At 41.7% G+C, this 15,058-nt stretch overlaps 1 protein-coding gene across 1 annotated transcript; it reads right to left on the bottom strand.

Moving 5' to 3' along the window:
• Window positions 1-13,904: 13,904 nt before the first annotated feature.
• Window positions 13,905-14,821, bottom strand: LOC150037334 (uncharacterized). Its single transcript, XM_090311966.1, has 2 exons — window positions 14,385-14,821; window positions 13,905-14,223 (listed from the first exon to the last, which is right to left on the bottom strand). The coding sequence occupies exons 1-2, from the start codon at window positions 14,819-14,821 to the stop codon at window positions 13,905-13,907; spliced, it is 756 nt and encodes a 251-aa protein (XP_090168092.1).
• Between the last annotated feature and the right edge of the window lie 237 nt (window positions 14,822-15,058).

Raw genomic sequence — 15,058 nt, 5'->3', positions numbered from 1 at the left:
GAGATAGAACGGATATAAACAAGCGCCAACGTCTTGGCACCGAGTCGGGTGGAGATCTGCTTGCCGGATTGGATGGATCAGATGGATGGATGAACTTCCCTCTCAGGATTGCTCAACCAATAGCAGGGTTCTCAGCACAGAGCTTCTCGGCGGGTATTCAGCAGAATAGAACTGAGACTCACCTCTCGGCCTTGTCTCGTCTTTCTCGGATTTCTTCAGTTAAGCACTCAGCTCAGCCTTTCCTCTCAACACTTTAGCAGCAATTAGCCCTGTATCCCGTAGCATATCTTTTCTTTGAAATCTATGGGGTATTTATAGGTGAGGATCTTTGACTTCGGTCTTGTAGTCCCCACTTATTATGGAAATTTTGAAAATGGAGGGATATTATTCCTTTTGTTATGCAATCAGACTGTCAATTCTGCACAACCGTTAGTTGTACACGTGTCTCAATCCTCCACTTTTGCGTTGCTCAGCTACATCTTTCGATCGAGTGTTTGCATGCGGTGTTTGTTTTTATTACCGCATGCGGTTGAAAGTCAGCTCTATGATCGACCTTCGCATTGTGCCATCATTGCGTTAATCGTCTCTTCATTGTGGATTGATTGGCACATTGTGACAGAGATGCGTTGATCAGTTCTTCTTGACCCTTGAGTGTAAACGGTGACTTGGTTTTCGGTAAAACAGAGTAAAATCTCCTTTTCTTCCATCTTAAAGATGTTAGTGGGTGTAATTGCGATAATTTATAATTATTGTATTTCTGAGCTAATTTTCATACAATCGGCGCATATTCACTATCTTTTGGCCGCAATATCTAGATAAGGTAGTATAAATAGCTTGTATTTCTACAAGTTATCAGTCATGCGAACATCCAACTATGGGTAAGTGCCCTTTACAACTTAACTCTTATCAACATGGGTTTCCCCATTGCGTTGATAATGGAGTTGTTATTCTCAAAATTTTCCTCCCTTTTTTTCTTTTTTTGAAGAGCTAAAAATAGCAAGGTCGAAAATAAATACCTCACCCCTAAATTTAAAATGCAACCATGTCCTCATTGCCAAAAGATTGAAAGAAGTCGTGCGATGTTCTTACGAAGCTATGTAAAGAGTCAGTTCGAAAGAAAGCTATCAGACCACTAAATTCTAGAAATATTTCATGAGGTGACTATTCTAAAATTAAGTTGACTCTAGTATATATGAAAAAAATAAAAGCATGTGTTTCATCATTGAAATCATAATTGGCAAAGAGACAGCATGCGGTGACTTACTAAATTTATAAATCTTAAATGATTGCAGTAATCAAAGAGGATGCGGTGATAAAACTTTCAAAACTAAAATGCGATGTGATAATGTAGAATTTGGAATAAAGTCAAGGAAGAATACAACCCCTAAATTTGCGCTGTCACCCGCATTGTTTTTTGACGCATCCTGCTTTGCGGTGATCTTCTTCTTTTGGATTTCGGTGACGAAATAAAGTAGTTTCGTCTTCGTGCAATGCCTCCACAGTCGTGTACCTTGATCGTTTGCAAAGAAAACATTGAGAGGGCCAAATGATAATAAAAAGAAGTTAAAATTTTATTTTTTTAAAAAAAATAAAATGCAGATAGATAAATGATAATTGAAGCATCGTAGTGATGAGAGTTCATGAATCATAAGTAAGCAAAAGGATACTCCGGAAGATTTGTGCCCCAGATGATGTTGCATGCCAGCGCAGGGGCCACTCCATTTTCCTTTATTCCAGGTTTCTCAGGTCTACAGAGGTTTTTTCTCGCTGAAAATCACCCCCGCAATATGCCTTGACTCGTTGCCCATTAACCTTAAATGTAAGGGTCCCGTCCTCAGTAATCAGCTCAACCGCACCATGCTGGAATATTTCTTTAATGATAAAGGGTCCAGACCAGCGCGATTTTAACTTGCCAGGAAAGATCCGTAGCCGTCAATTAAAGAGTAAGACCTTTTGTCCAACATGGAGATTTTTACCGCATAGCCTGCTATCATGCCACCGTTTTTCTCGTTCTTTGAATATTTTGGCATTTTAATAAGCTTGCGTTCTCCACTCATCAAGCTCGACCAGTTGTAGCTTTCTTGCTTCCCCTGTTGCTTTTAAATCAAAGTTAAGCTTCTTCATCGCCCACAACGCTTTATGTTCCACCTCCAATGGCAAATGACATGCTTTACCAAATACCAACGCATACAGAGACATGCTTATGGATGTCTTATAGGCGGTCCGGTATGCCCATAACACATCGTCTAGCTTTGTTGCTCAATCCTTTTGTGAAGACTTTACCACCTTCTCCAGTATCAACTTGATCTCTCGGTTGGACACTTCGGCCTGACCATTCGTCTGCAGATGGTATGCGGTGACCACTTTGTGGAGGATATTATATTTCAGCAACAGCTTTTTGACAGAGTAATTGCCAAAGTAGGAGCCTTCATCACTTATTATGGCACATGGAGTGCCAAAACGCGTGAAAATATTTTTCTTCAAGAATTTGGAGACTACTGTCGCATCACTTGCGGCGCATGCTATTGCTTCTACCCACTTGGACACATAGTCAATGGCTAGCAGAATATACTTGTGACCATTCAAAGGTGGGAATGGTCCCATGAAATCAATGTACCAGACGTCGAACAACTTCAGTTCTAGAATGATGTTCATGGGCATCACATGTTTCCATGAAATGTGTTACCCGTGTGTTGGCACCGATCACACTTCATTACGTAGTCTCTGGCATCCTTAAATAATGTTGGCCAATAGAACCCACTTTGTAATACTTTTGCTGCAGTGCGCTGCCCTTTAAAGTTTCCACCATCTGGTGAATCATGACATTGCAATAATATGCGTTGATGAGCAGCCTCTAGTACACAGTCACATAATCTGGTCCGACCCCCTCTTATACTGATTCGGCTCATCCCAATAATAATATTTGCATTCATGTTTGAGCTTCTTCTATTGGTGGTAGGTATACTCTTCTGAAAATTGCTCGCAAACCAGATAGTTGACTATGTCTGCATACCATGGCAATTCTTTGATCTGGAATAGCTGCTCATCTGGAAACACTGCGCTCACCTCTGACTCATTGTGGTCAAGCTCAGGATTTTCCAATCTGGATAAATGATCCACAACTTGGTTCTTTGTCCCCTTGCGGTCAATTATTTCCATATCGAATTCTTGGAGGAGAACCCATCTAATCAGTCTCGACTTCGCGTCCTTCTTTGTCATTAGATATTTTATCGTTGAGTGGTCAGTATGGATGAGTACTTTTGTTCCCAGCAGATATGCTCTGAACTTTTCTAACGCAAATATTACTGCAAGCAGCTCTTTTTATATGGTGGTATAGTTAGTCTGAGTAGGGTTTAAAGTCTTACTTGCTTATGTGATGGGATGCAGTATTGTTTTTCTCTTTTATGCTAGTACGGCTCCCATCGCATACCCGCTCGCATCGCACATTATTTCAAAAGGAAGTGTTTATTCTGGCGCGATCAAAACGGGTGTAGTCGTCAGTGCATTCTTTAAAATCATGAATGCGTTACGGCAATTATCATCAAAGTCAAGTTTCCTATCAGCTTCTAACAATGCACTCAACGGTCGTGCTATTTTTGAGAAATCCTTGACAAAACATCTATAAAATCCAGCATGCCCCAAAAAACTCCTTACAACCTTTACACTTGTTAGGGGTGGGAGCTTTTCAATTGCTTCTATTTTTACCTTGTCCACCTCCATCCCTTCCCGACATACCTTGTGTCTCAGCACAATGCCTTCTTCACCATAAAATAACATTTTTCCCAGTTAAGTACGAGATTCATCTCCTTGCATCTTTTCAATATCTTCTCCAGGTTGGCAAGACAGACTTCGTATGTATGCCCATAGACAGAGAATTCGTCCATGAATATTTCAACAGAATCCTCAAGATATTCTAAAAAGATGGCCATCATGCACCTTTGGAACGTACTCGGTGCATTGCAGAGGCCGAACGACAAGCGGCAAAAAGCAAAAGTTCCGTACGGGCAGGTGAATGTGGTCTTTTCCTGATCTATGGGAGCTATCATAATCTGATTATAGCCAACATACCCATCCAGAAAGCAATAAAAGTCATTTCCAGCTAGACGATCTAGCATTTGGCCAATGAATGGTAAAGGGAAATGATCTTTCTTCATTGCCGCATTCAACTTGCGATAGTCCATGCAAATACACAACCCAGTGATGGTTCTTTGCGATATCAGCTCATTATTTGCGTTAGGGACTACCGTCATCCCACCTTTTTTCGACACGCACTGCATAGGGCTAACCCAAGTGCTGTCTACTATTATATAAATGATGTCCACATCTAACCACTTGATTATTTTCTTCTTAACGACCTCTTTCAGGTATTAATACATCTGACACATAATTTAAATGTTCGATAGATCCCTTTTGGTTTTCTTCAAGACGAATTCAGTACATACAGTATGCGGGGCTAATTCCTCGGATGTCTGCGAGTGTCCAGCCAATCACTTGCACATATTTTCTCAAAATGCTTATCAACGCATTCTCCTAGTTTTCATTAAGTTCCGAGGAAATAATGACTGACAGTTTTTCATTCTGCCCCAAAAATGCATACTTTAGGTGATTCGGCAAGGTCTTCAACTCTATTATTGGTGGTTCTTTCAAGGACGGATGCATTGTTTTTCTTTCTTCATTTTCTTTTGGCTCTTCTTCTTGGGTTGCGATCATCTCATCTTCCTTGTTTGTTTTTCCTATGATCGCATTACATGCAACAATGGATGCGCTTGCATCCTCATCTTCATTTTCATCGTCAGGCTCTTCTTCTTCATTCAAATTCTGGTTGTCGTCAGATTCATTTAGGTCTTCGTCGTCATAAAATCTCATGGCACGGATGATGTTGAACTTCAGCTTCTTTCCATTCACGCTCAAGGTGATCTCTCTTTTGTGAACATCAATCTAGGCACGACCTGTTGATAAAAATGGTCGCTTTAGTATGATGGGCACATCTTTGTCGGCTTCGTAATCTAAGAAGATGAAGTCGACTGGTAATATAAATTTTTCGATGGTAATCAGCACGTCCTTCACCTTCCTCTCTAGATGCACCAGAGATCAATTTGCTAGTTGGAGAGTCACGGTCGTGGGCGCAAGTTGCCCCACATTCAGCTGCTTAAAGATCGATAGAGGCATCAAGTTAATGCTGGCTCCAAGGTCATACAATGCTTGCCCGATGTACAGTCCTCCAATGGAGCAAGGTATAGTAAAGCTCCCAGGATCACTCATCTTCGATAGGATTATTAATTTCGAGCTCTGCATCAAAGCCACCATGGAAAACTTACCAGTGCTTCTCTTGTTTGTTACCATATCCTTCAAAAACTTCGCGTATGGAGGCATCTCCTCAATCGCTTCACTGAACGGAATATTAATATGCAATTGTTTTAACATAGTCATGAAGCGTTGGTACTGTACCTCGTCATTTTTCTTCTTTCTGAGTCTCTACAGGAAAGGTGGCAATTGTACTCTCACGGTCCCTTTTTCTTTTGGCTCTGAGGTGGACGCAACTTCTAGTTCTATCGCTTCTTTTTCTCCTTCTTCTTCTTGAGTCACTACAATCTCAGGTTCCAACGCAATAGAAGCAATCCGACTAGGCTCCCTCTTCTCCCCTACCACAGTTTTTCCACTCCACAATGTCATGACTTGACATTGCTCTTTACTTGATCCCCCTGGGTTGCGTGAGAGTTCTGTTGAACTCGGTAGGGCCCCTTGCGGTCTGTTCTTTAGCTCGCTCGCAATCTGGCTCATCTGTAATTCCAAGTTGCGAATGGACGTCACCTGGTTTTTAAGCACAGTTTCGTTATTCTCGATATACTGCTTCACAGACTTTCCAAGGAGGAAGATTGCAGTGGTTGCGAACTACTGGCTTGACTGCTCGTATGACCGTTATTTCCCGGAAAGAATCTGGGTGGCCCTTCTTTTTGCGCCACAAATTGGAAAATTTGCTGTTGATTCTTCCACGCAAAGTTGCAGTGGTTTCTCCATCTGGGATTATAGGTGTTGGAGAATGGATTATTTTTCACAAAATAAATAGACCGTGGATTCTGCGGGCATTCTTCTATTGTGTGTCCTTCACTGCAAGTTGCACACCTTGCGGCAGTCTGATTAATTGCATTCACTTACACTATGTGGTGTTGGGCTATTGATGGCGATTCCCTGAATTAGGTTCATCATCGCATTCATCTGACTCTGAAGTGATGTGATAGCACTATTCTTTGCGTCGTTATCCTTTATTCTCAGTCTCTGATCGCTCTCTCTCCAGTCCTCGTGATTTTTAGAGATGCGATCCAGGATGTTCTTAGCCTCATCATACGTTTTATCTAGTAGACCACCAGCGACTACCGCATTGGCATCGATCTGCGAAGCGGAATTTAAATGTGATAAAAGATTTCCATTTGCAAGCAATCTGGTAATCCGTTGTGTGGACGGTCCCTGACCAGCCTTTTAAAACTCGCCCAGGCATCACTGAGCGATCCTTCCATGTCTTGTTTAAAATTGGTTATTAGTTTCCTTCTTCTAGCATTCTCAGTAGGTGGGAAATATTTCTTCATAAACTTCTCTACAACCTATTCCCATGAAATGATCTCTCCCTGCTCGAGAGAATACGCCCATTTTTCGTGCCTGATCAAACAGAGAAAATGGAAACAAAGTTAGTCGAACTTCTTCAATAGAGATGTTCAGGAACACAAAAGTGTTGCAGATTTCTATGAAGCTTCGGAGGTGAGCGTAGGGGTCCTCGCCACGCCTTCCTCCGAATTGTCCTGCAGTCTGGATCATCTGCAGCATCACCAGTTTCATTTCGAATCGAGATCCATCAAATGCATGCCTCGTGATTCCTGGAGAGAAATCATAAAGGTTTGGCGATGCATAGTCTCGAATGGGCCTATTGCGATCATTTGCCAGTAGGATTGGATTCGCCATGACGTTGTTTTCGTTTGGTGCTCCGTTTCCAGGCTGCTCCGCCGTATCTTTTTTATTTGGTTGTTGTTGTTGGCAGCTGTCTCTTAATCTCCATCTGAACATCCTCTCAATCTCCAGGTCGTAATTCACCAGAGATTGAGAGCTACAAAGAAATCAGAAAAATTACCGTTAGCACACTGAATTGGCGAAGTCCTCGGCAATGGCGCCAAAAACTTGATGCGTTATTTTATGTGGTGAAATTATGGAATGAGATGCGGTGATGGAAATGTGTTGAGCAACACTTTTTCTAGGTGGAATCCAAGTATAAACCCCACTAAGTTTCCTGGTAAGTCCAAGGTCGAACTCAGGGACTAGGAAAATGGTATGCAGTGATAATTTTCCAAAAGACTTTGCGGTAAGCGGTAAATCAAATAGTTGTTTACGGTATAAAAATAAATGTATGCGGCGGATTTGAGAAAAGTTCGATTATGCGGTAGATACACTGAGTATGCGAGAACGGGTTGAGAAGGTCTTTCGCTACCGTTTCCCGGGAATGTGTCAAACTATGCGATCATGCTACACTCATGCGACAGCAGATCATTTTCCAATGCAAATGCGGTGCTCCTAGTTCTAGGACGCATGTGTTGAATGCAATAATGTCCATAGAGCTTATTCCTAAGTCTCTACTCTTTTCCTATGTGATGATGCAAGATGCACACAAAGACAAGGTGACTGCACACAATCATATCCTATCTCTAGGATGCATGCGATGTGTTAATAGCAAACAGTGGTTATTCCTAAGCTCCTATCTCTTGATTATGCGTTCTAACCTGACTCTCCCGAGCCTAGATTCTAACCTGACTTTCCCAAGCCTAGATCCTATCCTTAGACTACCCTCCCGAGTATCTCTAATGGACGAATGAAGCATACATAATACAAGATAATCGTATAGAATGAAGATTCCCAGTTATGCTAGCTAAGTGCTTCTCAACCCATTCAATAGATTTAGCTACTCATGCATAACAAACAGAGAATGAATAGATATACAGAAGTAAATTCCATTTCTATAGATGAGTTTAAGTACAAAATAACAATGGAAGATAAGGATAGAGAGCCTAGTAGCAATCCCTTGCTTCCCAAGGCTTTTATAATATCAACTTTATTCTATTCAAAAGATAATCTTGCTTCCGCAGAAGCTGGCCCTCCCACTGATCTCAACGCTTCCAGCACTCTCCCAAGTTCATTGGAATGATCTCTCGACACAATCTCTCAACTCTCGTTTCCATCTTAAAATAAAAGAAAATCTAAGAACAAGGCTATTCTAACTATGGAGAAAATTATCTAAGTATCCGAACTATTCGAACTCCTTTTCTGAAGGTTGCCTTCGGTATTTATATAGCTTCGAGGTGAAAGGCGACTTCTCTCTTATGATTGCACAGATGGGATGGCTTTAATTCTCTGACTGATGCGTGATAACGAGCAGAAATGCACGTTATCATAGTGCTAAGTTCTTAAACAATGTTGGATTGCATTGATGAGATATGTTAAATTGCGTCCATTAAGCATAAATTCTATAATATTGTGGTCGCATGCATCCAACGCATTAGAGCAGTTGATCTTTACATTTTTGTGCAAAATATGCGTTTACTATTGTATGCATGCATCCTAGGAATAGGAGTGATATTATGTGGTCGCATATTTATGTGAATGTCATGTTGTCATTGAATAAATAGAGATAGAGGTTTATGTGTAAACCCTGTAGACTTATCGCATATTTATCGCATGTGTTCTAGCCTTACAAGTCGTAGAATTCACGCCGAGAGGTGGTTTACTATTGTATGCATGTTGCATGATCGCAAAGCATGGACGCCTTCTAGGGAGTGTTAGCCGAAACTTTTCTCAACCTATTCATCGCATATTTATTGTATTTCCCGTTTACCAACTCTTTTCAAACTCTGTCGCATTTGTTATTTATTTTCATCAACGCAAACAATAAACCCAACGATTTATTTATTTAACTGGTTACCACAAGTTTTCATAAAAATCACCAACGCAACTATTTTCACAAGTCCCTGTGTTCGACCCTAGACTTACCAGGAAACTCAGAAGAATTTACACTTGAATTCCGCTGGGGAAACTTGAGTGCACAACGTAATCCATCAACGCATATCATCCATAATTCCATTCAATAAAATAATACATCAAGTTTTTGGCATCGTTGTCGGGGACTTCGGCAAAATAGTTGTTAACGGTAATTTTTGTGATTTCTTTGCAGAACTCTCAATCTCCGGCGAACTACGACCCGGAGATTGAGAGAACATTTTGAAGGAGACTACGAGACTGTCAACAGAAACCACAATCCGATAAAGAAGAGATGGCGGAGCAGCCTGGAGGTGGAGCACCAAATGATAATAATGTCATGGCGAATCCGATTCTGTTGGCAAACGATCGTAATAGGCCCATTAGGGACTATGCATCGCCAAACCTCTATGATTTCTCTCCGGGAATCATGAGTCTGCCCTCGATTGAAGCAGATTCGAGATGAAACCAGTGATGCTGCAGATGATCCAGACTGCAGGTCAATTCGGAGGAAGGCGTGGTGAGGATCTGCATGCCCACCTCCAAAGTTTTATTGAAATCTTCAATACTTTTGTGTTCCCAAACATCTCTGTTGAAGAAGTTCGACTAATGTTGTTCCCATTTTCTCTCTGTGATCAGGCTAGGAAATGAGTTTATTCACTCGAACTAGGAGAGATTACTTCTTGGGAGAAGGTAGTGGAGAAATTCATGAAAAAGTATTTTCCACAAGATATGGACGAATCGCTCAGCGATGTTTGGGCGAGGTTTAAAAGGTTGGTTCGAGATTGTCCGCATAATGGGCTACCAGACTGCCTTCAAATGGAAATTTTCTATCACGGTTTGAAACCTGCAACGCAGACCGCTGCTAGTGCAGCAGCTGCTGGTGGTCTGCTTGACAAAACTTACGAGGAGGCAAAGAATATTCTGGACCACATCTCCAAAAACCATGAAGACTAGAGGGAGAGTGACCAGAGATTGAGACTCAAAGATTCCAATGCAAATAACGGTGTCATTGTTTCGTTACAAAACCAAATGACCACAATGATGAATTTGATTCAAGGAATGGCGATTAGTAGCCTAACACTGCAATGTGGGCAAATTAACGCAATAAGTCAAAACCCGCAAAGTGTGCGACTTGCGGTGATGGGCATGCGATGGAAGATTACCTGCAAAATTCACAATCTGTATATTTTGTGAAGAATAATCCCTTTTCAAACACGTACAACCCCAGGTGAAGAAACCACCCCAATTTTGCTTGGAAGAATCAACAACAAAATTTTCAATCTATGGCACAAAAAGAAGGGTCACCAGGATTTTTCCAACACAACAACGGTCAACAGAGCAACCAAGTAAGTAGCTCACAACAACCAATGCAATCTTCTTCTCTAGAGAGCCTATTGAAGCAATATATAGAGAAAAACAAGACAGTGCTTCAAAGTCAGGCTACGTACATCCGCAACCTAGAATTGCAAATGGACCAGATTACGAATAAGCTGAAAAGTCGACTGCAAGGGGCGTTGCCAAGTTCTATCGAGCTTCCACACAACCCAGGGGGATCAGGTAAGGAGCAATGTCAGGTTATGACATTGCGCAGTGGAAAGACTGTGGAGGGAGAATGGAAGGATCATAGTAAAACAACTTCCATCGCAACTGAGCCTGAGATTTCGATAATGCAAGAAGAAGAAAGAAAGAATGAAGAAGTAGAACTTAAGGTTGTGTCGACCTCAAAGTCAAATGAAACAGAAACCGTGAAAGTCCAGTTACCACCTTTCCCTCAGAGGTTAAGAAAGAAGAAAAACGAAGAGGTACAGTACCAACGCTTCTTATCTATGTTAAAGCAATTACATGTTAACATTCCTTTCAGTGAAGTGATTGAGGAAATGCTTGCCTATGCCAAGTTTCTGAAGGATATGGTAACTAAGAAAAGAGGCACTAGAAAATTTGCCACGGTGGCATTAACGCAAAGTTCCAAATCTATTATCCCACTGAAGATGAGCGATCCTGGGAGCTTCACTATTCCTTGCTCCATAGAAGGACTCTATATTGGGCTTGCCCTATGTGACTTGGGGGCCAGCATAAATTTGATGTCGCTATCAATCTTTAGACAATTAAACGTAGGGTAACATGTGCCCACATCCGTGACTCTCAAATTGGCTGACATATCTCTGGTTCATCCAGAAGGTAAGGTGAAGGACATGCTAATCACGATTGATAAATTTATTTTGCCAGTTGACTTCATCATCCTAGATTATGAGACCAACAAAGATGTGCCCATCATTTTGGGGTGACCTTTCCTATCAATGGGTTGTGCTCAAATTGATGTGCACAAGAGAGAAATCACTTTGAGCATAAATGGACAGAAGCTCAAATTTAATATAATTTGTGCCATGAAATTCTCGGATGAGAAAGATTTACAAGATTCTGACGATGACCTGAGTTTGATTGAAGAAGAAAAGTCTGATGAAGAGTGTAAAGAAGAGGATGCCAATGCATCTGTAGCTGCCTGCAATGTGATCGTAGCAAAAACAAACAAAGAAGAAGGAACAATCGCAACACAAGAAGAAGAGCCAAAAGAAGAAAGAAAAACAATGCAACCTTCCCTCGTGGAATCACCAACATTTGAACTGAAGACCCTACCAATACATTTGAAGTACGTATTTCTAGGGCTGAATGAGAAGCTGCCAGTGATAATTTCCTCTGTGCTCAACGTAGATCAAGAGAATGCATTGATGAGCATTCTCAAGGAACATGAGTGAGTAATTGGTTGGACGCTCGCTGACATCAAAGGAATTAGCCCCGCGTACTGCATGCACCACATTCGTCTTGAGGACGACCACAAAGCAACTATTGAAAATCAACGCAGACTTAACCCTGCGATGAAGAAGGTCGTCAAAAAGGAGATTATCAAGTGGCTGGATGCGGGAATTATCTATCCCATTGTAGATAGCACGTGGGTCAGCCTCGTGCAATGTGTGTTGAAGAAGGGCAGAATGACGGTAGTCCTCATGAGAACAATGAATTAATATTGCAAAGAACCATCACTGAATGGCACATATGTATGGATTACCACAAATTGAATGCGGCCACAAAGAAAGATCACTTCCATCTGCCATTCATTGATCAAATGCTAGAAAGACTAGCAGGGAACTTCTTTTTGGATGGATATGTCGGGTACAATCAAATCATGATAGCTCTTGAAGACCAAGGTAAGACCATATTCACCTACCCATATGGCACATTCGATTTTCGCCGCATGTCGTTTCGTCTCTACAATGCAACGAGCACGTTTCAGAGGTGCATGATGGCGATCTTTTCAGATTTTCTCGAAGACTCCGTGGAAATATTTATGGATGACTTCTCCGTTTATGGTAACACTTATAAAGTCTGCCTGGCCAATTTAGAGAAAATTCTAAAAATATGTGAAGAGACAAACCTGGTGCTCAACTGCGAAAAATGTCACTTCATGGTGAAAGAGGGTATAGTGTTGGGACAGAAGGTCTTCCGAGAAGGGTTAGAGGTGGACAAAGAAAAGATTGACGCAATTGAAAAGCTTCCACCTCCAACCAGCGTGAAGGCTGTGTGAAGCTTCTTGGGGCATGCTAGATTCTATAGACGATTCGTTAAAGACATTTCTAAGATTGCACGACTACTGAGTGAGTTGTTAGAGGCAGACATAAAGTTTGAATTTGACAACAATTGCCTCAACGCATTCCGAGTTTTAAAAGATGTGCTGATTACCACGCCCGTCTTGATTACGCCAGATTGGACACTGTCGTTCGAAATCATGTGCGACGCAAACGGATATGCGATGGGAGCCGCATTAGCGTAAAAGAAGAAAACTATTTTGCACCCCATCGCATGTGCGAGTAAAACTCTGAACTCTGCTCAAATCAATTATACCACCACTGAAAAAGAACTTCTGGCTGTGATTTTTGCATTAGAAAAATTACGGGCATATCTATTGGGAACCAAGGTACTCATTCTCCTCCTTCAAGAATTTGATATTGAAATAATTGATCAGAAGGGCACAGAGAATCAAGTTGCGGATCATTTGTCCAACTTCTTTGTTTCAGCTCCTGAAAACTATGCTCACACTCCGACGACCATTTAAACCTCATGCCTTTCTTGGTCAGGTTCGTCAATGGAAGGGCTATCTTAGACAAACCATCCACAAACCTCCGGTAATAACCTGCCAAACCTAGGAAACTGCATATCTCTAAAACAATCGTGGGTCGTTCCGAATTAACTATTGCTTCCGTCTTCTGGGCATCCACACTGATACCATCTGCTGAAACAATATGCCCGAGAAATACAACTCGATCTAACCAAAAATCACATTTACTGAACTTAGCATACAACTGCCTATCTTGCAGCATCTACAATACTATCCTCAGGTGGGTCATATGATCCTCTCTACTGCCAGAATATACCAATATATTATCAATGAATACTATCACGAACTGTTCCAAGTAGAGATGAAATATCCTGTTCATAAGATCCATAAATACCGCAGGGGCATTTATCAATCCAAATGGCATTACTAGAAATTCATAATGTCCATATCTTGTTCTAAATGCGGTTTTAGGAATGTCAGCTTCCTTCACCTTCAATTGATGATAACCTGATCTTAGGTTTATCTTTAAAAACATTGTGGCTCCTCTTAGCTGATCAAACAAATCGTCAATGCGTGGTAACGGGTATTTATTCTTAATCGTTACCTTATTTAGCTGTCTATAGTCGATACACAATCTAAGTGTACCGTCTTTCTTCCTTACAAACAATACTGGAGCTCCCCAAAGCGATACACTAGGTCGAATGTATCCCTTGTCAATTAACTCCTGCAGCTGAACCTTTAATTCTTTTAACTCAGTTGGCGCCATTCTATACGGTGTCTATGATATAGGAGTTGTCCCTGGAGTTAAGTTAATAGTGAACTCCACCTCTTTGTTGGGTGGCAATCCCGATAATTCCTCAAGAAATACATCCCGAAACTCATTTACCACGGGGACATCTTCAGGGTTCAGTTCTTTCCCTTGAGCAACCACTACGTGAGCCAAATAGGCTTTACATCCCTTGCTTAGCAGCTTCTTAGCTTTCACTGCTGATATTAGATTCCCCGTAGTTAATCTTTTGATTCCTGCCAGCATTGCATCCTGGCCATTTGATTTTCTGAGCATTACCTCATTCTTGTAGCAGTCCACTAAAGCACACCTAGAATAGCATCAAACTCCAACAGCTCCAAGGGAAGTAAATCAACATAAAAGTCCTGACCATTGATCAGCATCTCACAATGTTTATAACATTTATCTACTATTATCACATCTCCTAAAGGCGTAGAGATATATAGCTCTTCAGGCATAGGCTCAACCAACCTATCTATACTAGATGCATACATGCTAGATATAAATGAATGTGTGGCACCAGGGTCAAATAAAACATATGCAGACTGTACACATAATATGACATTACTGGTCACAACATCTAGAGACTCCGCTTCCTCCTGGTGTGTAACGGCATACACTCGCCCTTGTTGCTGGGGTTGACCTATGACACTCTTCTCCTTAGCACCACTTGACCCTTCGCCTCGATTTCCAGCGCCCTTTGGTTGGTTAACTGTCTGGGAGGTTGTCTGTTGTGCTGTTGGGGCGTCCCTGTTCACTTGGGGACAGTCTCTTTTGAAATGCCCTACTTGTCCACATTGGAAACATACCCCTCTGCCACTATAGCATACTCCAAGATGCCTCTTGTCATAACTAGGGCACGTCGGTCTCCTGTCTGTGCTGGCTATCGACTCACCAGCTTGTGGCATCTCTGATCGGCTAACTACACTGGCCGAGGGTCTCGATTTCCTTTTCCTGGATACCTACCAACTTGTACCCCTAAATTGGCTTCCACTAGTTTAAGTTGCAACTGGAGGTCCGGATCCTCTATCTCTAGGCCCTACTACTGCCTCACTGCCCCTTGGCAACTGCTCATCATCTGCCAAACTCCGCTTGACTCATGTCGCCATTTCTACTAACTGGTTAAAGTCTAGCCAATTAGCCGT

Source organism: Benincasa hispida, chromosome 3 (assembly GCF_027475165.1).
Source record: "Benincasa hispida cultivar pf3 chromosome 3, pf3_genome.v1.1, whole genome shotgun sequence".
Classification (NCBI taxonomy): Eukaryota; Viridiplantae; Streptophyta; class Magnoliopsida; order Cucurbitales; family Cucurbitaceae; genus Benincasa; species Benincasa hispida.
Note: the sequence above shows the minus strand (reverse complement) of the source record. Positions and strands in the feature narration are given on the sequence as shown.

Excerpts from the sequence above, each read along its gene's own strand:
- LOC150037334 (XM_090311966.1), bottom strand. The coding sequence starts at position 14,821 with ATGCCACAAGCTGGTGAGTCGATAGCCAGCACAGACAGGAGACCGACG. Across the intron at positions 14,224-14,384 it reads TATGCATCTAGTATAGATAG|GTGTGCTTTAGTGGACTGCT; the intron begins GTTGGTTGAGCC and ends ATGCTATTCTAG.